Genomic DNA, 25,626 nt, shown 5'->3' with positions numbered 1-25,626 from the left:
TTTGGCTAAGGCTGCACAGGACAAGTCCCCATGACAAGGCATCCTTTGGCTTAAATATCAAAGAGTGTGAAAGTTGGGGCACCCTTTATAGGAACACAGGTTCATAGCATAGAGGGGATCCTCTGCCCTCCAGGTGCTCTTCCCCCCTTCAATGGCCACGTCAGCTATAGCCCAGAAGTACAGAGTCCTTACATCCAGCACTGACGACTGTGTGTTGCTATGCAGACATGTGTGCACAATGGGCAACTGCTTGTGTTTTGCCGTGGTGGAGGAAAACCGAAACCGTGAGTGCACAGTGACACGCTGGGGAAGGGTGTGGAGAGGACAGGTAACAGGAACCACACCGATGCTTCTGGGCCTTGCAAACTGACTCTTTCCTGCTATTGGTTAGTTATGCAGCAGGTCGCAGGTGGACACACTGGACTCATCCTCATACCAAGTGAGATACGGCCTACAGCAGGAAGCTAGCAGCACCTCACCACGACGGCTTTGCTACAGGTTGCTGCAGCCTCTGGATTTGTATCCAGGGACAGCAGAGGGGTGGGGACATGGGGTAACAGGTTATTTTTTAAACAACCACCCTGAACCATTTCTCCTCTCTAGAGCTCTTTGATTTCACGCTGAAAACAGTGCCTTTGCTAGAATGTGAGAGGTCAGAGCCACTTGGAGCATCCCAGAGTAAACGGTCTCTCCCTCCCCAGGTCTCATGGGCTCTTAGTTGTTATCTTGTCCACCTCCTCTAAAAGGGACACTGGGGGCAAAGCATAGAGACAGAGGTCACAGATGCAAATCTGGAAGGAAGCTGGGGAGGGGGGTGGGGGAGGGGCGTGCTTTGTGGGTCAGTACCACTTGCTGCCTGCTAACACCCCTACCAGCTCAGGATGGACACCTGAGTGCGCCACTCATCTCTTAGACCCACAGCGGTTCTGTAGTAAAGCAGAGGAAGGACACTGTGAGCACTTGTGAGTTCCGTTCCCATGCTGCCTTACCATCCATCCGAAGCGCTCAGAAGCGGGCCCTATTCCCAGTGTTACAGATAAGAAAGGAGACTTAAGCCTGGAAGGCAAGAACAGCATTCCATCCTGCTGGCTGCAGGGAACTCACAGGTCCACCCTGCTTTCCTGGGGATGCCGTGGCTCCCAGGACTAGACCCTACCAAGAGAGTTCTGGGCTGAGGGCTCCAGAGGCTTACACAGTCCAGGAGACAGTGCAGGAGAGAGTTGCTCTTTCACCTACAGGATCCTTTTGGCTGAGGGAAACATTGTACAACCCTGTCCTTTGACGTGTGATCCTCACCTTTCCTTAGGATGGCTTAGGAAGGACTTGTCCCCTCATTTTTCATTTTATTTTATCTCATTTATTTTTTATCTTAAAGGTTATTTCCAAGGCTCATTTACAAAAGGGGGAAAAAATCCAAACGCCTCACTTGAAGTTACTCTCCTTCAAATTTACAGGAAGGAAACAGTGAAGGAGGGTGGGAGGCTGGAGGACATGGTGCAGCCTCTGCTACCCCAGGGTCTCCGAGGCCACGCCCTGAGCTCCTTTTTCTCCCCTTTTATTTTGAAATAGATTTCTTTTCTCACATTAATATATCCTGATGACACTTTCCCCTCCCTCCACTCCTCTGATTCTCCCCACCTCTCCTCCCTTCTGGATCCACTCCCTGTCAGTCTTCCAGAAAACAGGTTTCTAAGGGATGATGATAATAAGATAAAACAAAAGCTAACACATTGGGATTAAGGCAGAACAAACAAACATGAGGGAAGAGGCCAAGAGAAGGCACAGAATTCAGGGACCCATTCATTCACACACTCAAGAATCCCCATAAAACACTACATTGGAAGCCATGACATACATGCAGAGGCCCCGGGGCAGGCCCGTGCTTGCTGCGTCAGTCTCTGTGAGTTCTTATGTGCACGGATCCTGTTGATTTAGTGGGCCTTGCTTCCTTGGTGTCTTCCACACCCTCTGGTTCTAATACTCTCTTTGCCTTCTTCTCCACAGGGTTCCCCAAGCCCTCAGGGGAACCTGGTGTCTGATGGAGACATCCCTTTTAGAGCTGAGTGTCCCAAGGTCTCTCATTCTTTGCACAATGTCTATCTGTGAGTTTTGTATCTGTTCCCATTTGCTGCGGGAGAAAAACCCCTCTGATGATGGCTTCAAGGAAATGATGATTCTTCAAGGAACTGAGCTATAAGTACAGCAGAATGTCATTAGAAGTCATTTTATTTACTGCTAAATATTTTTTTAAAGACCAGTAAGTACTATTTTGTTTTACTCTATGTCCCTGGGTTATTAGTCTCTGGTTTTGGTCACCCAAGCAGTGTCTGGTATGGGTTCCATCTGGTGGAGTAGGTCTTTAGTCAAACCAGATGTTGGTTGGTTCCTTGTTACAATGGCACTGTGCCACCATTGCTCTAGCAGATCATGTAGCCAGAAGGACACCATTGCAGATGAAAGGATTTGCGGCTGACTTGGTGCTTACATTTCTTTTTGACAGTGTGTTGAGTCCATCAAAGGTTTCTCTTAGAAACACAAACAGAATACCTTCTTGTACCAAAGATGCTGGATCATATGGATGTCTCCGTGAGGCACTGACTTGACTTCTCCATGTTCTGTACGAGTTATCTTCAGCAATGGGGCCTTGCTGTCAGTCTGCGGAGAGCAACCTAAGGTCTTGGCAACAGCCTGAGTTATTTGGGGATTCCCATGGAACCCCTTTTGCCAACAACTTAATTAGATGTAACCCAGTCCTGGTATTGGAAGCTTCATTTGGTGACAAGAGATGGCTAGCTGAGCCTCTGTCTCTCCATTATTTGGTACTATCATTTAGATAGCCCTCATATATGTTTATATTTTAGAAAGCCTCTACTATAGTAGGTTTCCATACTATCCCCCCAACTGACCCTTCATTTTAGGGGTCTCTTCCTGTATTCCCTCCCTCATCTACCCTGGAGGCTTCCAGGGTTGAGTTTCTATGGACAAACAACCAAATATACAAGAAAGTACATTGTTTAGACCATTGTTAGTACATTGTTTAGACCATTGTTAGTACATTGTTTAGACCATTGTTAGTACATTGTTTAGACCCATTGACAAGCAGGATAGGATGGATGCTCATGTCTCCCTAGTGCAGATCTTCTAGCTTGTGTTAAAGATGTAATCTTGTAGGGAAGGGACACATTTTTTCCCCCCAGGCCCAGCAAAGGTTGCCTCTAAGGATATGAAAGACTGTCATGAAGTGTATTAGCGGGCAGCTTGGAATGAGGGGACCCTGACGTGGGAGGGAATTCTAAGTCTTAATGGCTGTAGATCAAGTCAATTGAACAATGGCATCCTGAAAGAAGTTCAAGTTTGACAAGACTGAGATACTATAACAAAAGTTTTCATGTACTCACAAGAAAGGAAAGAATCCAGCCACCATAGGTCATGGGCTTTGACTAAATTCGCTACTCTTGTGTAGCAAATGAGCTAAGAATGAACTATGAAGCTGGATGCGGTGTTCAATCCTGTCATCTCAGCACTCAGGAGGCTGAGATAGGAGTTAGGGTCAGCCTGGGCTACTGTATTTTATAAAATAGACAAACCGTGGGTTATAAGATAAATGTCAGATAACTAATTAATCTTTCCTTGGTAGATATTTAAAGTCAAGGAAGAGATAAATATAAAATCTACTTGACAGAATATCAAAACGACCTAAAAAAAAAAAAAAAAAAGAGACTTGTCTGAGCCCAGTGTGATGGTATCCACCTGTAATCCCAGCTCAGGAGGTTGAGGCAGGAGGATCAAAACATTGGTTAATCTTGTGTCTTTCATACAGAACATTGGGAATACATGATAATTTTTAAGATTTTTTTTTTTTGAGACAGGGTTTCTCTGTGTAGCCCTGGCTGTCCTGGAACTCGCTCTGTAGACCAGGCTGGACTCGAACTCAGAAATCCGCCTGCCTCTGCCTCCCAAGTGCTGGGATTACAGGCGTGAGCCACCACCACCCGGAGATAATTTTTGAATAAATAAACAAATGTGACTACAAATTCAAATGTGCAAAGAATCTAGGTTACTGAGCTCTATTTTACTTATGTTAACAATGCCATTGCGACTGTTCTGCATTGAGCGTGGCCTGCCTGCAGTCCTGAACTTGTCTACTGGCTGACATTATTTGTTGTTGTCCTTTTTCGAGACTTAAGACATGCCTCGTCACCTAGAGTGTGCCTTTCCTCCCAGGAGAACTATGCTTCCAGCATCCTCAGCCTAAATTATGTCTCAGAATACTGACTGTTCATGGGACCTGTAATGGGGAACACAGGGTACTGTTCCCCACTGATTATGTAGAAGGCCAACTGGCAAATATCTACCACGCTGTGGCCATGGGCTTTCTGAAGTGACTCAACTGTATTCATGCTTGGGCAGTGGTCTGAAGAAGACATAGACAATAATTTAATAAAAATGTGGCTTTCCCCAGTCAACTCATTTACAGAATCAGGTGGTAGCTGCATTTTGGGCAAGGCTTTCGGTCCTTGTGGAGAAGTCTCTGGGTAGAAGTATTTGGGGACACAAGCTTGAGGCTGTATTACTGATGTAGGTGACTCTCAGTTCCTTTACCTGTAAAAGTTGCTTCTAGTGAACTCATCTAGTCCTAAGAAAGGACTCCAACACAAATAGCCTGATGTTTATCCAGAGGGCAATCTCCAGGACCTCTTCTAATTTGCAAAGTAAAATTAAAACATGTTATATTTAAATAGACTTAACTTGTACTTAATCTATATTTAAACTGCTAATCACTTACTGAATTTTCCTATTAAATTAGTTTTCCCATATGGTTAATACCAAGGGTAAATTGTTATTGCTTATGTGATCTTTTATTTGCATGATTCATCAGGTTTTTGCAGAGCTGGGAAAAGAAGAGTTTCTAAAAAATAATTTTTTAGTTGACTTGGACAGCCAAGTTCTTGGCCATGTATCTCTACTAGAAATAGAAAAGAACACTTGGGTCTTCATAGCTTCTTATGTTTGTATCTGAGTTTTTTCCATCTAGAATGCTTTTTCTTTATTCCCCAAATTCTAAGCATTTTATTTATTTATTTATTTATTTATTTATTTATTTATTTATTTATTTATTTATTTATTTAAATGTTTATTTTATGGTTGGAGAGATGGCTCAATGGTTAGGAGGACTAGCTGTTCTTCCAGAGGACCTGGGTTCAATTCCCAGCATCTACATGGTAGCTCACAATTGTCTGCAACTCCAATTCCGGGGAATCTGACATAATCGCACAGACATGCTGGCAAAATACCAATTTACATAAAATAAAAATAAATTATTAAAAATTTTTTATTTTGAGGCAGGGTTTCATTCTGTAAAACAGGCTGGCCTTGAACCCACAGAGATCTACCTGCCTCTGCCTCCGAAGCAGATTCCCCAGTCCCCGCCCTTTAAGTATTCTTTTAAGCCCATCTGAAAGGCAGCCTCGACTCCTGTGGTACGTAGTGGGAGTCCTAAGACAAGTGTACCCCATGTGTTTTACGTTTACAGTGAACCTCAGCTCTTTCATGCCAAAGATGGAGTCTCATGTCTTTGTGAACTCCTACCTGGAAAGAATGTAGTCTAGGATCCTCCTAGGTATCTGAACACCTAAATCCTCCTATACCCAAGCCAATCACCGGTGAACAGCAGGAATCTGGGCTTGTGTTTCGCTCCACACTGGTAAGTAGTGTTTCTGTGTACACCCTCCAGTGAGGTTACGCATCAGCTTGACATTTGGCGGCACTTTCTTCCTGTGCTCAATTAAAGGGCTTCAAGGAACTACATTTTCTCATCTAACAGCCGCTCTGCAGAGATTTCAAGGCATCCACGGCTGCTCACTAGACAGAACCTTACAGTGTAAACAGCAGTGACTCAGAGAATTTGACCTTCAACAAACAGAATCACTTTTACTAAGATCTTAGGAGCCCAGAAAGACAGAGGGTTGGGGGAGAGAGGAGCAGAGGGTCCTTCAAAGCCGCAAAAGGTGTGTGGGGCTATGAACCACCTCCACAGTGGGTTATAGAACCAAGACTCACTGTCAGATTGTGGATTTTCAGAGCAGGAAGGGACCTCAGTGACCACCCAACCTGACCCTGACCCCAGCATTTCACCCCTGCAAAACAAAACAAAACAAACAAAAACACCCCCAAAAAACAAAACCCAATGCCTGCCAGTTAAATGGGCTCATATGGAATCTGGGTACATTAGGTAATGTATATATTTAGAGATTTTATAACATTTACAAGACCATAAGAACATTAATATGTATTTGTATGGGACTCAATCATCCTGTCGGAATGCACTGTCCCCAGAAGATCTGACCCCAGGATAATCTTCTAGAACATTGTGTCTTCTTAGAGGCAAGGAAAAGTGGACACTAACTCTAAGTGTCCTGAAGACAAGGCATCTGGGGAGGCCCAGATACATCCCAGGACTGACTGGACACTCCATGAGGCTTCCTGTGTTTGCACGACACGGGGTTGCATAAGACACTTCCACGCAAGTCTAAAATGTGCTTGAGCAGACCACCACGCCTCAGGCCTCCCTTTTCTTTCCTTCCCCTTCCTCTCCATTCCTTTTGTTACCCTACAGTTTCTTACATTTTCATACCTGTACCTGTATGAGCTTACATATCTACATAAAATCCGAGACCCACCAATGAGAGATAAATGTGATAATTCCGCCTTTGTGAGACCGACTAAACCTGCTTAATATGATATTTACCTCCAGTTGCATCTGAAGTGTTGAGCCTCCTCCATCCACTGCTGATGTCTGGGTATATGGTTTTAAAAGTTGTGGTAGAATCCATGAAACAGATACGCAACTTACAAGGGAAGACAACGCTGTATGTCTAAACCATTCCTTCAGCCCTCCTCCCTCCCCTCCTCCTTCTCTCATGCATGTTTTCTTTCTGGACCTATATGCTTATCTCAAGATTCTCAAGAAGTCTGTGGTGAAGTGAGAGTGGTCATGGACGACCTTGATAAGGAAGGAAGCTATGCCCTCAGGAGAAGCAGACAACAGCCAAGAAGTGACAGCAAGGTCACTAAACCCTCCTCCGACCTTGGGATAAGCCTTGATGTCTTCGGAGCTGCATCTCCCTTGTGGTTTTCCCCCTGTACAAATGACCCAGGCTCATCACAGGGATTCAACCCCAGAGGGCTGTCCTGAGAATCATAGACAAGCAATAGGATCTGAAGAAGGACCAAGACGATATGCATCTAAGGCCACTTCCGTTACTCAGAAGTTCTCACCCCATCCCCTTTCCTCCAGCTATCTGAGGAAATTCAGATATTTCTGTAAGATTTTTTTCCCTTTTTTGCCCGTCTGGTCACCGATCCTGCAGTTTCTTCATTAGTAAAGCAAATCTCATGTATAAGTAGAACAATGGTATGAGCATCCGCTTGCCTACATCATCACCAAATACCTCATGGCTAACCCCATCTTACTGCATAGCCCGTTCCTCCCTATCACAAAACCTGCAGGACTATTTTGGATTGAATCCCAAGCACACTCCCAGTTGCACAGCTTTTTAAGACACGCGAACCACAGACAGCTGCTGTCTTACTGCTGGTGTTGTGGCTCTGATCATCAAACGTTAGGGCGTTGTTATGTGTGCTAGGCAAGCACTGTACCACCGAGCCACGATTTTAGTACTACTGAGCCACACTTTTAGTAGCCATTTCCTTTTGATCTGTGTGTATGTGCATATGTGTGCATGTCCATGGTTGAGCATGTGTATGTATGTGGAGGACATAGAACAGCTTTGGGTGTCACTCCACAGGTGCTATCTACTTTGTCTTTTGAGATAGGGTCAGTTCTCTCATGGTCTGGAACTGCCCAAATAGGCTAGGTTTGTTGGCCAGCAAGTCCCAGGGAAGTACATCTCTGTCCCACAGCACTGGGATTACAAGTGTATGCCAAGGCACCTAGGGTCTGTGGCCTAAACAGAGGGAATTAAGACTGCCAGATCTCTCTAGCCTCTCCATTTTGTTTTTTTAACTCAACAGCTTCGATGTAAATTATTATAGCAATAAAACCAAGGCAATGGTGGAGGTGTACTCAGGGACAGACAAACACCTAGAAACAAGTGACTAAAACAAAAGAGGAGACAAGAAGGCAGAGGTGAAGTGGGGCTTCTGTTGGGAGCTGCTACCCGTGGCGAGACCAGCTAGGAAGAAGGGCCTAACCTCATCATCTGCCTTAACTCTGGTCTCTTTCCACCAAGGGAAGCACAACCACTTGCTCCACATTTCCCCCAACCCTTGCGAAGCCTCCGGCCCGTCCAGTCCAAGCACAGCCTCTGCTCTGTGTGCTCGCCCCGCCTTGGCCTTTTGCCGCACAGAAGGCTCCTGATGGACACCTGTACACTGCATGGGCAAGCACAGAACCCTCACCATCTGCCCTGTATCTTATGGTGTTCACATGTGCGTTTCCTTGTACACTCTCAGTTCTACAAGGGAGAGGATGCTGGATGTTGAATCACCGCTGTATACAGCACAGTGGACGCGTTAATCTGTACACTGTAGGTACTGCATGGATGTCTCATGAATGGAGAGACACCCTCGAGGTAAAGGCTTGACAAACAGTCTATACTGCCTTCTGGAGAAGTCCATGTAAATTCTGGGCAGGCTAGCAAAGTTTTAAATGGTAGGCTTTACCCTCCCCCCTTGGTTTCTTGCTAGGAGAGCATGTTTGGGCCTTCTGTCATAATTGAAAGAAGAATTTGGGTGTACAAAGCCGTATTGGGGTGTCATACCACTTGTTAGTAACTCCACATTGAACAAGGTGAACTTCCTCTCCCAGACTTTGTTGAGCAGGGAATCCCGTGCTAGTCAGGATCCTACTCCACCTAGGGTGGAGCGCTCAGAGTGAAGGTGAAGTTCATTGTTCCTCCAGGTCCATGAATTTCTGAATTAAGCAGGTGACCCACCCTGCTGCCAGAGCAGGGGAGCCAAGGACCACCAGACGACTTCCCCGGAACTCAGCCCGGAGTCTGGGGGGGAGGGGCTTGCCCAAACTGTTAAATGGTCTGACCACCATTAAAGTTGGGGCCTCGGTAAACTATCGTCCTGGCCTCCTTCTTCTCGCTTTTTCCCGATCCATCCCTCAGTTTCTGTTCCAGGAACCCAGTTTGCAGTAGCTGCAGGCAGCTACAGAATGCAACATTTGGGAGTGAGTTTTCTCTGTCTAAATGACATAGCAACAGCTGCCTAAGAACACCCTAATCCCAATTCTGTCCCCTCTCCCAAGGGGAAAGCAGCACTGAGTTGCTGTCCATAGAAGACAAAGGTTCTTCTAGGCTATGTCTGGCCATTAATTAGCACCTGAAAACTTCAGGATGGGCCCATTAGAGCACTTCATAAACCTTTGATTTTAAATGTTTTCCCTCAGCCGTGATTCTGAGGCAGCTCTCCTTGTGAGCTGGGTGGAGGACATCCATTCCTTAACATTTCTGAGGCTCATTAACTGCTCTCTCCTAGTGCCTCATTAACCAGGCCATTAGGGACGGCTCGTGCAGGCAGAAGCTCCCCCTGGTCCTCCCCACACCTCTGCAGGCAGGTTAACACACTAACACCACCAGCCGGCGGTGTGTGGCTAGCCGCATGGCTACTGTTGGGCAGCGAGAGGGCTGAGCTCACTCACCTGCTATTCTCCCAATGGGCATGGCGTGCTCTTCAGGTGGGGACACGGAGACCATGATGTGATTCATGTAAGCCAGGTCCTCCCGATGAGACAGGTTGATGGGCTTTCCTTCCCGATGCATCCCGTCTTCAGAGAGCCGGGACTGTTTGAAATCTACCGAGTGCCTGGGGTTCAGGATCAAGGGGTGCATGATGGGGCTGGGCATCAGCTGGATCACCCGCGTGTTCTCCTGCCAGGGGCTCGAGGGCTTCGGGTTGGACTCCGAGGACGGAGGGCAGTGATTATTCTCCATAGGAGACACTGACAGGGGGTAGGATTCCTGGTGGTTGTTTTCCTGCTGCAGCCTCGGCCCCTGGGCTCTCTCCGCTGGCGAGAGGCGGCGGATCATGTTGTCCAGGGGAGACCGCAGGGGCCTCTGCTGCTCGGGGTCGGGAGAAGGCCTGTGGTTTGTGGTGATGGGTGACCTAGGGCGATGTAAGAGTTCAATGGTGGGAGGGTTGTGGTGCATGCTCTCCGCTGGCGTCCTGGGTGTCCTCTGGACACAGTTATCTGTGGGGCAAAAGAAAGGACAGTCACAGACCCGAGTCTGCAGCCCCATGACCTCACCAGTGCTCTGTAGGCAGCTGTACTGAACCATGGAGCCACGCTTAACCCTGACCCCTGTGGCTCCTCCTCTGTTCAAACAGAACTCCAGAGCACATACTTGCAACCCCGGACAAGCTAGGGACGTCCATCAACACTCTATCTGGCATCTGCCAGTGCCTGAAATACACAAGGGATCCAATGCCCTTCTCTGCTCCTCGGATGGCTCCGCTGGGCAGGTTTCAGAGATGAGGTGTTTTTAGGGGTTTCTCTCCAGGTGCTCTAGTGAGCTTAAGTCTTCATTTTCTCCTCGTGATGGTATTGTTACAGCTGTTAGCAATGGCGATTAATGATGATTCTCTTCTAAGTCCTGGGTTTTATTATTTAAAACTCCTTCTTAGTAGGGACATAAACTATATACCCATTTCACAGATTGTAAAAGTGAACCCAAAACAACTTCCCTGCACCATGCCGGCCAATGGGCAAAGGATCAGAATTAGATTCTAGAATCTGCAAGTATTACTGTGCCTGCCACACAGACCTGGGGGAAGGGGGACAACATCATATACAGAAACCAGTCCGCAGCAGCAACGATTGTGCTTTTTATAGAATGGTGATTTTGTATTTGAGAGAGCTTTTGGAAGCGTGTCCCTGAGTGTGCAGATCATCGTGAACTCGGAGTCAGCAGTGGAAGCAGGAAGGGTGGGCGCACAGGCACCCTAACAACACATGCTCTTCATTGCACCGGGATTTACATGCTGTTGAGGACCCCTGAAGTGTCTACAGCTCTAGAGCTGACGTAGCGGTGGGGCTGGGCTGAGGATGGCACAGGTGATGTGGGTTCCCTGCTGAAGTTCAGGCCAGGTATCTGCCCACAGAAATATATGAGCTATGTTTAACTGGGATATATGCATTGTCATGGGGAACTCTGGCTATAGGAGTTTCTGAGGCAGTCTCAGCAGGAAGATGAGAACTTTTGTTGACCCCTATTCTGGCCACAAACTTACCCATAGTTCTAAGTGTTAAGACAATGTCAAAGACATCACCTTTGTCTACGTGACAAACCCAAGAAAGGGAAATGGGACTCTACCAGGTCAGAGAAAGAGCTGAGGTTCACAGAAAGGTTATATTAGGTTAGCATGAAAATTGAGATTTCTTTTTCTTTTTAAAATCCTACCAGATCTCCTTCATCACTGGAGGCATTTAACAAAAGATGATAGAGTGAATACAGCATACAAGACTCATAGAAAGCAAACATGCCTGGTTCCCAACTGTTGTATGATCTAATGCCATAAATTCAAAAGCCCTTCCTCACTGGGACAGGTATCACTGGACACTTGTTTACTAGTCCAGATCATTAAATGGTAAGAGTACTAATCAGCTAAGGAAAGGAATGACAGATAGCTCAGGATTTTGCCTAGGGTTGGTATTCAATGGTCATATAAGAAGGGACAGTAAAGGATTTAAGCCAGCCACCATTCACCAAACAAGAGAAAGAGGAGCTCCAGTTTCAATAACAGCAGAGTGGCCCTCTCAACCCAAACTTCTTACAGGTAGACTTTACAGAAACTGGATATAATAAATAAACAATCCATGTAAAGATATTGAACAATGACCTCAAAGAGACGAAAACACAAGGGATTTTATTTTTAAAAGGCAGGGCCTTCATGGAGCAAGACTATATATATATATATATATATATATATATATATATATATATCCCCAAGAGTACCCTCATCAGTGACTGTACAAGGCAGTTTGAAGATGAAAGGAACCCATGGGAACTGCTGCCAGGACACAAGTAGGTGCCAAAAACGGAGAAACCTGTGGAAGGGCAGCATACCAGAGAGAATGCCCAAAACAGCATGCTAACATTCTCTCACGTTCCTGTTTGACTCCTGACCAATACACACACTGGAGAGACTTGAAAGCAGGGGTTGTGTGGCTGAGAGTTACGAACAGAAGTCCCAGCTCCTGACCACTGTAGTAGAGAGAGATGCAGGTCAGAGCTTGAGACCTACAAAGTTAAAAAGCTTTGTCAATACCCCAGCATGGCCACATGTTAGTGTAGTAAATCCTGAGTTACACTACAAAGGGTCCTTGCTGAGGGCTAAGGGCAAAGATGCAACAGATTTTCCCCAGAAAACTATAAACCAGCTGCTACACGCTAGAAGTGACTGGCTAATAGATGAACTGTCTGCAAGCATAGGGGTCAACACTCTTCATAGGAATATAACACGACCTGAAGTCTCTTTCCACATGCTAACCGTAAAGTTCAGAATCAAGTTTTTCTAGACACAGAAGATGTGCCCTGTTATTAAAAGGCCACTCACAGGAACAGATTCTGCAGCACTGATGGGATTAACTAAAGAGACTTTAAAGAAATTTAAGGCAGTGGTTAGCATTTCAGGGACACCACAGTCACAATTAAGTAATGACATATAGGAACTTTCGAAACAGAAACTTAGAAAAAAAATGAAGATTCTAGAACCAAAAAGTACAATATACTAAGTGAAAGAGTAGAATGGACAGACTATAGCGTACTGGAGATGAGAGAGGAAATTAAAAACAAATTATGACATCAACTAATCAAATATGTATGCCTAAGTGTACAAGGAATGGGTGGGCCGGGAGAGGGAAGAAATAATGGCCAAGTTTAAGTAACTAGAGCCACAATATCCACAAGACACTAGAAGATTTCTGAAGCTCAGCAAACACGAGCAGGTTACACCCAATGGACTGGCGCACAGATATTTGACAGCAGGTATGCTTAAAGTCTTGGGCTGCGCTTAAAGTCATACGCCAAGAGCAGTCTCGGGCTGGGTGTACTGGTGGAAGCTGTAATCTTAGCAGTTGGGAGGCTGAGGCAGAAGGACTGTCAGGAGCTTCATGCCAGCTTGGGTTACATAGTGAGACCTTGTCTCAAAAATCAGAGTGCGTGGGGTTTGAATCCTAAAGGTGATATGGGGTAGGCGAGGGAAGATCAGGATAAGTATCATAATTGTTCATCGAAAACCCCCCAGAATCTGAAACTTACTGAGTGTGCCTATATAATGCCACCAGTGGAAAATGCCACACTGTGAAGATTGTTTCATCAATAAAACAACTGAAGAAACATCTCATCGGATTTCCTGCAAGCCACAAGTGTAGTGTATGTATGAAATACAAAGAGAATTCATGTTTAGACTTGGGTTTTATCACCAGCCTGTCTCACCATTAAGTAAACACTCCAAAATCTGGGAAAACAAAACAAAACAAAAAAAAAACAACCAACTAACTAACCAACCACGATCCCCACCACCACCACCACCGCCACCGCCACCACCCCAACCCAAATCTAAACTTTGGAGCCAAGCCTCTTCTAGGGCCAGTCAAAGCCAGCCAACATGCCTTAAGCGGTTGTTCAGTTATGACTGCTTGCTTTTGAAGAGTAGGGGAGCTCCACCAACCACCTGCAACCTTGAGGCCCTTTCTAAGATTTTGCTTCCCATGGCATTTAACGTTTCCCGGCAGGCGATCACTGAAGGCATGGGCAGAGGAGCTACTGGTGTTGAGCTCAAACACTCGCTTCTGTGGGTCTCATTTGTAAGCAGCCTTCATCTTCGTTGGCTTACCCAGAAGTATCTATAGATGAAAAGATTCTCATGGAAGATGAAAAGAGAGACAGGTCACGCATGGAGGAAACAGTTTGGTAGCGAGAGGGTCTTGAGACTGGTGCCTCCTCAAAGAGTTTCCTCTACCTCTCTATAGGGGACAGATAATTTCTATTAGAAAAGTATTGTTCATTCTTTTCTTTTAAGAGACAGGGTCTTAACGCTGTAGCAATCCTAACTCAAAGCAATTGCCTTGCCTCAGCCTCCAAGTGCCAGGATTATAGGCATGAGCTACTGTGTCTGGCTAAAAGTTTCTTTCAGAAGTCCTGATCTCTCTTGCCTAGACAGAAGTTGAAATGACACATGCCACTTGCCTCATATGCCTTCAAGGGCACTGACTGTTCTTTTTGTAGCTAAGATGGACCTAAATTTTGCCACCCGTAAAGACAAACTGACCGTGGTTCCTTTTTATTTCTCAATGCAAGGTCACTGGAAAGTAAGTACTCGGGACAGTTTCATTCTGGGTCTTAAATATTTTCTAAATGTCACTCCTTGCTTAAAAGATGTCCCTATTTACTTAAGGATCGTGGAGACCTTGTACTAGAAAAATATCCCATCTCCGGAATCCATTTCCCGTCTTCTAAATTACAAAACAGACACAGGAGTTGGCCAATAATCTGGTTACCTGCAGGCTCTCTTTGAAGTCTTGGCTTCAAGGCTGGGGTGTGGGTGTGTAGTTGGGGCAAGCCTTACAAGCCTTAGGAAGTCAGGGAGGGCTCTGAGAGGAAGCACTTTCATGCCAAGAGGAAAAGGGGAACTGATGTAATGTCCTGGGGAGATTTCACTCTCTGTTCCTGCCCAGGTCTTCTGGAACAATGAAGGAGGGAGAGACAGTGCTGAGGATAATTCAACTCAGAGTGGACTTCAGACTCTGGATCCTGGGCAGGGAAAGCTGGGGCAGAGCTTGATTTATTTATTTCTCTGCAGACACCGCTGAAAGAGGAAGCACTTGATGGAGCTGATAACATTAATGGTAGACAAGTGGATCTGAGGGTATTTAATTCCTGGCTCCTGGTGGTCTGGGCACAACCACTGTGCCGGCCGAGAGGTCTGCAACAGGCCTTCCGAGCTCTGCCTCAGTACAAAGCTCGCACCCACGAATGCAGTGGGCTCTGAACCTGCCCTGCTGCCTGTTGCTCCGTTATACGCTGGCAGTCGAGTGTGGAAACTGAAGAGACCAGAGCCGGCAGGCAGAGGAGCTCTGGACACAGGAAATACACTGCTTGGACAGCGAGTGCGTGAAATCCCTCAGATGTGGGCGTCTTCTGTCTCAGGGTTTTTTTTTTTTTTTTTCTTCTTTCTTCTTTTGGTGTGGGGGAGGAGGTGGCCTTGATGTCTGGGTTTGTTCTTGGTAAGTTGCTCAACTGGAAAACTGGGAAACTGTCTACCATGCCACCCTGGTTCTGAAGGTCTTGATAGGGGTGGGGAATGCACAAGGAAGAGGGAGGCCGAGCTACGCACAGTGTGCTTTCAGACTGGCTGACAGCGTGCTTTCTGAGCCCAGAGTTTTGTCTTTACAAGTGTCTTCAGACACAGAGGATCCCATTCTTTGAACCAAACAAATAACGCAGATCTCAGAAGAGAATAAGAGTCTTATCCACTTTCCTATCATTTATTAGCACCCCGCCCCCACCTCTCCATCTCCAACTGCCACCCACATGTGTGAGACCGGGTCTGTGATGGCTAGTGTTGATTGTCAACTTCCTAGGATATGAAATCACCATGCAAACATGCCTCTAAGTGTGTTTAAGGGTGTTCTCAGACAGCTTTGAGTAAAGAGGAAGACCCCAATGGGCGGCTCCAGCCAGTATGCCGGGATTACAGACATAACGGAGTAGAGAGGCAACGTTCATGTTTCTCTGCTCTCTGACTATGGATACAACGTGATTGGCTGCTTCACCCTCCCGCCAATGCCAATGTGTTTTGCCCACAACCATTGGCTGTGCCTTCAAACCGTGAGCCAACAAAGACTTTCCCTTTAAGGTGTTCTTGTTTGCCATCTTGTCACAGAAATGAGAAAAGTAACTGATACGGAATCCCATGTAGACCAGTCTGACCTTGAACTTACTGTCTAGTTAACAATGACCTGAAATTCCTCATCCTCTTGTCTCTATGGTTTTTACTTGAATTTATCCAAAAGCCCCAATTCAGTCACCTAAAACTAATGAGTAAGTTCAAAAAGGTTATGGCAAATATCTCATGTCAACATTCCATGTCACCCCATGCTATCCCCAGGCTCTGAGAAATAAATCAGGGGACTCACCAGCCTCAGGCCACTGTGTTTCACAGGATAAAGGACCGCACCCCAGCAGTTTTGTGAAAGAGCCAAACAAAAGCTAAAGGCTCCAGTTCGAAGTCCATGAGGTGAGAGCGTATTTCTTACACACACCATCATGTCCTCTTCGCCTTATCACTGGGCTGTCCACTGTGCCTCCCCACTCCCAAATTTGAATGTTTTACCTTCCAAACACTTGGAATGTGGCCTTATGAAAGGGAGATCCTTGGGGATATACGTAGTTAAGAGGAAGCCATTTTATGTGTTAGGAGGCCCACTGTGGGCAGCACCATTCCCTGGCCAGATGGCTCTGGGCTAGCAAAGTGTGAGCCCGGGAGAAAGCCCAGGAGACAACCAGCAGGAAGCATACCTCCATGGTTACGTTGTCATTGTCGTTTTCTTTTTGTGAAAGGAAAATGGGCCAAGTTTAGAGAAAACAATGGGGTAGGCTAGCTATAAATCTTGGCAGCTTCTGGGAAGGGGAAGGAAAACTGACATTTGCAAGGGAGGGCAACAAGAACTCATGTGGCAAAATAAGAGAGGGCTTCAGAAAAAGAGTGAAAACGCTCAGAATACCAGAAAAACCGGATTATCTCTTGGGTCAGTAACCAAAAAAAAAGGTATAAAGAAAAGTTTTTTAAAAAGTAATGTTCTTCGTCCTATCTTAGAAAAGTGAGCAAACATCATGGCAGAGTCTACACAGAGCTGTCTGATGGCAGAGGCTCCACAGAGCTATCTGATGGAAGAGGCTGCACATAGCTGCCTTGCTATGCTTTTTGTATCAAATTCCGGCTATGACTTCTTTCAGTGATGGAAGTGTAACCTGTAAGCTGAAACAAACCCTTTTCTCCTCTCAGTGGTTATTTTTATTTAATTAAAAATTTATTTTATGTGCATGGGTGGGTCCTCTGGAAGAACAGCAAGGGTTCTTAATCCATGAGCCACCTCTCCAGTCCCAGTGTTTTGGGTCATGGTGCTTGTCACAGTAACAGAGGGGAGATGGGATTCCTCATTATTCAATATGACTGGTACCCTTACAAAATGGAGGTTGGGGACATGGACACACGCATACAGGAGGAATGCTATACCAAGGGCAAGGTAGGACCTCCAAGACTAGCAACACTATGGATTAAATGTCCACCAGACTTCTGTAGCTAAGACCGAGTCTTAGATCAGGTCCTCCCCTCAGCTTTCAAGGAAAGCAACCCTAAGCGTAGGCTTCTAGAGCAGGACATACCGTGTCTACAGCAGTCTCGTGTTGGTGTCTGTTACAGCAACCTAGTAGAATGCTAGCCTTCCTTTACCCCAACTGCTTTCCTTCAAGGTTCAGTTTCCGCTTGGTCGGAGACCACTTACTGACCTTTTACCTGTCCCTCTCAACTGAATTCCCCTCTAGGGTCTAAGAAGTAAGTAATGCTGGCTGGCTGGAAGGAAGGTACTGTTCAATCAACTATCCCTGGACTTTTCAAAAGCATTTGATAACACGGGCTGAAGGAAGCAAACCTTCTCACTGGTCTTCCCTCGGGCTAGGCAGATGCTGCCTGCAAGTGGGCTGTCTGCTCCGTCGGGTCAGCACAGATCATCTGCGCATTTTCAGGCACAGTCAGTGGCAGAGTAGAGAGAGAGAGGTCTCTCTCAGTTTCAACACAGCAGCTGGAAGAAGCGATTTAAGGAACCAGGGTGCGGGAGTGGGAGGTCAGCTGGAGAGACGGCCCAGTGGTTAAGAGCACTTGCTACTTTTGCAGAGTGTGGGTGTTTAGTTCTCAGCACCCACATGGTTCACAACCATCTGTAACTTCAGTTTTGAGGGAATCTGCAAGCCTTGGGTACACACACACACACACACACACACACACAGGCAAAACACTCATACGCACAAAATAAAATTAAATCCTCAAATAAATCAAGGGGAGCTTGGAGGTAGCTGAGTTGTAGAGTGCTTGCCCAGCATACACACAGCCCTAGGCTTGATCCCCAACATTAAATAAACCAGGGATGGAGATAGATAGCTATATTGAGAGCAATCCTTGGCTACATAGCAAGTTTGAGGCCAGCTCGGGTTATATGAGACTCTGTCTTACAAAAAAGGAGATTCTAAGGGGCAGAATCTGAAATGAGCCAATTAGACCTGTGGGGAAACTTATCAACAGCTAACAGAGACTAGGGAGAGGGCAGCACAGAGCTAAGGCTGAAGAAAGAGTCTTGGAGTGGGGACAGCCAATTGGTAGCCCTTCGGCAGAGAATGTCCTTCTTTAGAGTTGGAATCCACTGATTCCAGAGCCTGATCTCCAAGGAACTCGTAAGATTTCCCCAAAGTTTCTTGGAGACTTCCTGCCTATCTCTGGAGTTACTCATGTGTATAGGAATCTCCTGCCCATGGAACTTTTGGCTGAAGAGGCTTTGTCCCAGACCTAAAAGCATTCTCCTGACCACAGCAGACAGAGAAAAAGACTGAGGGCTGGCGGGAGATGCCAAGAGACTGTGTGCACTGTCCGGTGACTTCCTTTGGTGTGGCTAGCCCATTCTGAGGAGGGGATGGAGGTCAGAAAGAACAAGGGTAAGCCAACCATGGCCCTGAAACAGGAAGGAAGGGTCTTTTCCTCCATTTCATCATATTTAGTTGGGGACAGGAAGTGTTGATCTGACCTGCTCTTATTCTCCAGGGACCGCTCATGACCTGCTGCCAGCTTTTAGAATCACAGCGTGGAGAGGGGGTGAGAAGGTTCATCTTATATTAGATGGAAGAAGAGATGGCCAGAGATTCACAGAAGGTTCTAGATGGGGGAGGGGATGACCCAGCATGTCCCAGGTCCCAGGATGCAACACGTGTTCATTGCCAAACAGGCCATGCTCTGCAAACAGCGAAGACCGATAGTCCCCAGAACAATTCTGAAAGAGATGGTGCCCAGCTAGTCTAGAGAGGTGTTTTAGGGCAAGTGATAGGCCTTTAACATGCATGGGATGCCCAAATCTGACACCCGAGTCAAGCACCCAGAGTCTGTTCCCAAAGATGAAGGTTAAGAAACCTGAAATTGGAAGCAAAGGAAAGAAAAAAAAAAGGACTATTTCACTCTGAGGTGGAGCTGCTCAACCCCTGAACTGAAACATAGGCCAGGCTATAAGGCTTAACGCATATCTTATCACAATTAAGAATTTACAAGAAAAGGACGATTTAGAAACTCAACTAAGTAACGGGATGACAAGGAGGGACATTTGCTGGGTGCTTCCTGACAGGTGCTTTTCCTGGGCAGATCTCAGGGCAATGCAGTTCTCTCTTGCATGGTCTGAGGCAGGTACTACAATTTTCCTTCTTTGATGCGTGGAGAAACTAATTTGCCCTGAGACACAGAGCAGGCGAACTGGGGGAGTCAGAAAGTCTTTGAGTCTGGGTGGCCTGGCACACGCTCACGGCGCTCTCTGGCTCCTTCATGCGCTACGCCATTAAAATACATAACAAACATGACACATCCTAGCTGGTGGCATCTTTGACACTTCGTTTATCAATACCATTCCAGTCAGACTAGAGAATTGAGTGAGTGTTTTTTTCATACTCAGTAAAGGCCATGGTCAGGGGCAGACAAAAGCTTTCTCTCTGTGGTGCCTCTGTGGCAATGGTAAGGAAGGTCTGGGGCTACACAGAAGCACCGCCTTCCATTTCTAGAGCCCCACGTCTGATTCCGACCCTACACATCACACAGGCTGGGAGGTTTTCCTCGTGCTGAGTCTACTCACCCTGGGAGAACCAGCTATCCAGAAGGTTTATTCCTTCCAATTCTGAGTAAGCTTTTAAGATTCAGGAGCCAGGGTTGGGATGTAGCTCAGTTGTTAGAGTGCTTGCCCAGCAGGCAATGAGGCCCTGGGCTCTGCCCTCCTGTACCACATAAAGCCCAGCACAGTGATGTCCTATCATCCCAGCCCTGGAGGGGTGGAGGCAGGAATGTCTTGCTTACTTGACTACATAGTGACTTAGAGGCCAGCCTGGGCTAGCGGTGTTGATTCAGAAAAATAAAAGAGGTCATGTAAAAGACCTCTGCAAAATTCTCTTTGACATTTTGTTGTTTACATTTGATTGGACAAAGGCTCACCAGATCCACTGTGCCCTCGTAGGGTCTGAGAAATTGCCTTAATATCATAATCTCTATGAAACTGTCTTATTTTCCAACATTTTCCTCTATTTTCAGGCTGAATGAACACTGAAAATGTACAAAACCCATGAGAGAAACACTCTGGTCTGTTGTGAACTCACCTAGATTTAAATTTTGGCTTCGTGTGTCGGGAGATAGGATTCAGCAAGTAAAAAGTGCTTGCCATGAAATTATAAGGACCAGGGCCCGGACCTGCAGCAAGCACTCACAGAAACGGTGGGTGGCTGAGATAGCCCACCCGCAATCCCAGCAAATAGGAGGCAGAGACAGGGGATCCCTGAAGCAGGCTAGCAGGACTGGCGAGCTTTGGGTTCAAGTGAGAACCCCCACCTCAATATCTAAGCTAGAGTGACTGAAGAAGACACATGATAGAGCAGAGGAACCTGTGGAAACTTCACTTTTCACCTCGGGTGAATGAAGCTACTGTCTGTCCCACGCTGGGAAGGGCTGTGCTGTCAGGAGTTCTGGATAAGGGGACACAATGGAGACTAGGAGGATTTTCAACTGTTACTGGGCAACACCAAGACGGACTCTGTCCTGGCTTGCTGCTATGTCTTAATTGCCTAAGACCCCCAACAGTGAAGACTGTTTTCTTCATCTCTGTATTACTTGGCTCTCTGAGGATTTTAAAGTTGTAAAAGACTCTTAGCACCATCTAATTTATCCTCTCTTCTCACCACGGGGGGAACAGAGAGCCGGAGAAATGAGAAACTTGACCTTCATGATTTGTTCTCTCAGAACTGGGGCCTAGAGCCTGGTTTCCAGACTTCCAGACCCTGTTCTTTAAACGCACACATGCACATGCGTGTGCACACATGCACTCACACAGGTGCAAGCAAGCATGCACGCATGCACACTGCCCCATCTGGGTTGTCTGGAATGGTTCTGGTTTATGCCTGTTGTTCTGGCTTCATCATTAGTGGAGTACTGTGTCTCTATGCTAAGTAATAAATAATAGATCAGACACTGTAAGTCAACTTAGTAATAGTTTATCCTCATCTTCCATAACAAAGAGAGTGGAAATTGTTTTAGACAACTGCTCTGCTCAAGGCCTGAAGGGATTTCAGCAGAGTATGCTGTGGAGATATGTTTGCAATGATGTGGTCACCATCCTGTCCAGGGCAGGAGGGGAAGCCCTGAGCCAACTCCAGGCTTCTCACAGCTAGCACGGCCTTACAGCTGCCAGTGTGGAAGGTGAGACTTCAGTGTAATGGACCCACAGGGGACACTTGCAGGAAGTCATTGATAAGTTAAATAAGACACATCTGCTCTATGATATGAATTCCTACTGTGAAATGATCGCTGTCTGAACTGGCTAAGCTGGGGTGAAGTGGAACTGGGGGCTTGGGGGTAAACGCAGCCTTGGGCACAGTTGTGTCCCTGCACACCCACTGTATCAGGATGCTTGGCCACAGAGGGGGCTCTCATTGAAGCACACACTGTGGTGTTTCTTCTCTTTCTGGCCTGCCATTCATATAAAGGCTGAACATCTCTAAGCCAAGATCTGAGCTCTGAAGTGCTCTATGGTCTGAGACCCCAAGTGCCCACATGACATCACACGTGTCGAATCCCATACTTGACCTCGGGTGGCCGGTCACATTCAAAGTATGTTGATAATTTCTAGAAAATTAAAACTTTAAAAATTCCATAAAAATCATCTTCCAGACCATGTATATAAGGTATATATAAAACAAATGAATTTCATGGATAGTTTTGGGTCCCATTCTGATGTGTGTGTGTGTGTGATATGTAAATATTGTAACACCAGAAATGAAAACCACTTCTGGTCCCAAGAATTTTGATAAGAAACACTTAGCTTTTACTCATAAATACACATACAAGCCAAATCAGTAACAACTTTAAGTGGTCTTGGGTCAATATTGCTTTGTGTATCCTTAACTGTGTAAAATTTGGTATGCATTGTTTCACCTCATAGAAAATTTTCTTTTGGGCTACATCTCTCCATATTTTAGCTTCTATCTATGTCCTCACCTGCCCTTAACTGATCCATTTATTGCCTTCACAAACGGCAGTGCTTTGATTCTTGAGACACGGCATGCTGAACTTAATTTTATTTTTTGAGAAGGAACGAAAGAGGCTGACGGAGGGGATGGTGAATTGCCATTCAGAAAGCATGAGACACGAGGTAGCTTCTCCCTGTCACCTCTGTGTCTTACATGACTCTTTCTGTTGACACCACCTGGTAGAGATGGTGTCGCCTGTTCATCTGAGCTGGGCACGACATCCACACAGGGGCAGGGGAAGGAAGAGGCTCTCAGATCTTGCTTCCTGACCGCTGGCATCAAAGATGGTCTCAGTGGATACACTTGGTACTCTTAGAGCTCGTTCTGAAGCATATCTACCTGATCTGCAAGTCGACGAAGCCCTTGACCTTGGCCTCATTAGCTCTGTTCTCTTAGTGACTGAGCTCACCACTGACATCACAGCGCATGTGTGCACAGCTCTTTAGAGTGCACAAGGGGACACACCTCCACTTCCTTGGTTTAAGGGAAGCTCTCAGAGTCAGCGAGCTTTCTTTACCCCTGAACAGAAGAACAACACATACTATCTACTTCCATATCAAACCAGACCAAGGAGGAAGGAGTCACATGCCTTCGACCACAGTTAGAAAGAAAATAGGAACAGAAATTCCAAATGAAAAACATTTTTTTTTTAAATAGTAAGAGGAAGGAGGAGGGGGAACCTATCCCATAGCCAGTGTGTCTGTAGGCTCAGGTTGATGACACAAGGCCTGCCTTATGCCTGCCTTTCTGTCAAGCTTCCGTGAGCCCACCTCTTCTCTGGAGTGGCTCTTGGCTATTATGCAATCTGGAAATGAGCGAGGCCAGAGAGCAGAGGAACATCAAACCCAAATTGATGGGAGGGGGCAGATGCTAAATTTAACTGGGGTTACTGGAGGAGAGGAGAGGATGCAAGTCGGGGAGCCTGCCAAAGACACTGGCATTATTCTCTGTCTCATGTGCCGGAGAGGACTGTCTGAGAGACAAGGAGGCCTTGGGGTCACCTGCCTACAGTCAGGCCTTCTTTTCAAAAAGTGCTAATTAAGAGAGCACCCAACACAAGCTCTTAAATTGTCTGACCGCAAAAGAAAAGCCCTGTGTTTGGGAATGATTCACCAGTCCACAAAACTTCCCAAAGAATGGGCCCTGAGATTGGCTCTAAGGAAAATAGGCTTAGAGAAGTCCCATACTCCAGCGGACATCTGCACATCTGCATGCCCTGGGAGATGTGACTCTATCCAAACGTTATTGCACACCCAGCTGTTCAGTGGCACTGTGCACAAAGTCACATTTTATAGCCCCGCACTCAACCAACACCTGCTTCTGTACTTGAGCAGAACTTCATGGCCTTGAGCTATCTATCTACTGAGGGTTTTCTGGCTCCCGTGAGGACACAAAGCTTGATATCAAGATCACGCCGGCAAAGGATGGGGAAAGTCCCTATCCGACACCAATTTCCCCCAGATTGGGTTTTCTCCTTCTGCCAGCTCATATGGACACCCCTCTCAAATATCGTCGATGACTGACTCCCCGTTACCTCTCTTCGAAGTCACAGAATATCAATTCTTCACACTCCAGTTTCAGACTAACCAACTTGGATCAGTTCTATAGTGGCACAAGCACATCATTGCTGACGTAGGGTGAGAGATGGCTCACACAGCTTTATTTACTTGATTCTGTATAGATTATATGTATTTGAAATGGATTCGCCAATTAAGTCATCTGGCGGCTCTCTATTCTAAGGCCTTACCCCGCTGAACTGGAAGGCTTTTGCTATTTATAAGAACCGTCAAGAATTTCTCCAGAGTCTCCTTTTATGAAGCTGAACCTGCTTCCTGTACCTGGGAGTCATCTCCCCTCCCATCATGCCCCTGTGTGTGTGTGTGTGTGTGTGTGTGTGTGTGTGTGTTGTAATCAGTGTTTACTCAGAGCTTCAGAGACCTGAGAGTACCAGGCCTTACTCCTCCAGACAACTCCCCCAGTGCCGGCATACTGTAGGCACTCAAGCCACGTTTCCAAATAAAGAAAGAACTTAGGGCAATAATGAGAGCCTATCAAGTGCACTATCCAGCCCCTCGCTTTGTCTAAACCCCAGGCAAGCAAAGGGAAGTCTCTTCCGGTACCTTCATCATGGTTCTGATGCAGTAGGACCTCTGGCTTGGTGTGGATGGAGTTCCCAGGGGGGAAGAACGGTGAGAAGAGAATTCGAGGTTTCCTCTGCTTCAGGATATGCTGAAGGAGTTCATAGAGCACATCGCCTGGAGAGAAAAAGGAACAAGAAGCCAAGAGATGGGATGCTTTGGTTAACAGCCACAGAAGGAGCTGCAGAGCGGTGACAGCCACAGAGGTAAGGCAACAGTGTTAACAGAACAGACTGTTGACCCTTGACAGGGAGAGGACACAGCGTCTACTCATATGATGCCACATGTCAGGGTGGTGTGCTTTTTAAAAGTTCTGATTTTAAGATTCAGTTTTAAGTTTGATTTATGTGCGCGTGCATCATGTGCCTATATGTCTGCGGCGGTCAGAGCACGGTGCTGTCAAGTCTTGATGTTGGACAGTGCCCCTAGAGTCTGCTAAGTGGGCAGACGTTGGGACTAATGTAACAATTATAATAATAAGGAAGACAAGGAAAATCTGAGGTGGTGGATATGGACAGTGATGATGTCATGGGTATATAGTTATCTCCAAACTGATCAAATTATATACTTTACACAGCTTTTGTAGGCTCATCAGATACCAACCAAGTTGTTTCCACACGCTAAGGGTAAGAGAAGCCCACTGTCCTGCAAACCTGCCATCTCTGCCCTCAGGAGGTAGGGCAAGAGTATCAGGAGTTCAAAACCATTCTGAGGAGAGCCTAGGTTACCTGAGACCCTGTCTCCATCAACAACAACAACAACAACAACAACAAAAAGTAAAAGTAAAAAAAGTAATATAAAACAAGTTTTGGGACTGGAATGTTGTGGTAAATCTCCAACCCAAATAAGCCTGGGCAAAGAAAATGCAACTCAGTTAATATGAATACAAGCTGCACGCCTAGATAAGGGAGACCCACCACTACACCACCATCTTCCCTGTCTATGAGATCCCTGATAACTGGCGGTTTCTCCAGGCCACGCGCTCTGCTCCACCTTCCTCCCCCTGCTCCTCTGTCATCGTCTCCTCTCTCCCTCCTCCTTGTCTCCCTAACCTTTTGCTCCACCTTCCCCTCTCCTGCTCGGGTAGCTCCAGTCTTTCTTCTACAAATCAAGGTGAAGGTGCAAAGGAAGTCACCTGA

General features: G+C 46.3%; 1 protein-coding gene across 1 annotated transcript in view; it reads right to left on the bottom strand.

Moving 5' to 3' along the window:
• The window catches only part of Etv6 (ETS variant transcription factor 6), a 237,125-nt gene that overhangs the window by 11,920 nt on the left and 199,579 nt on the right, over nt 1-25,626 (bottom strand). Inside the window, exons 5-6 of the mRNA XM_052175098.1 lie at nt 24,470-24,604; nt 9,671-10,219 (exon numbers count right to left, since the gene is read on the bottom strand). Of these exons, the coding sequence (XP_052031058.1) occupies nt 9,671-10,219; nt 24,470-24,604 (684 nt within the window). The remainder of the gene's footprint in view (nt 1-9,670; nt 10,220-24,469; nt 24,605-25,626) is intronic.

This window comes from Apodemus sylvaticus, chromosome 2 (genome assembly GCF_947179515.1).
Source record: "Apodemus sylvaticus chromosome 2, mApoSyl1.1, whole genome shotgun sequence".
Taxonomy (NCBI): domain Eukaryota; kingdom Metazoa; phylum Chordata; class Mammalia; order Rodentia; family Muridae; genus Apodemus; species Apodemus sylvaticus.
This window is presented reverse-complemented; position numbering and strand designations above follow the sequence as displayed.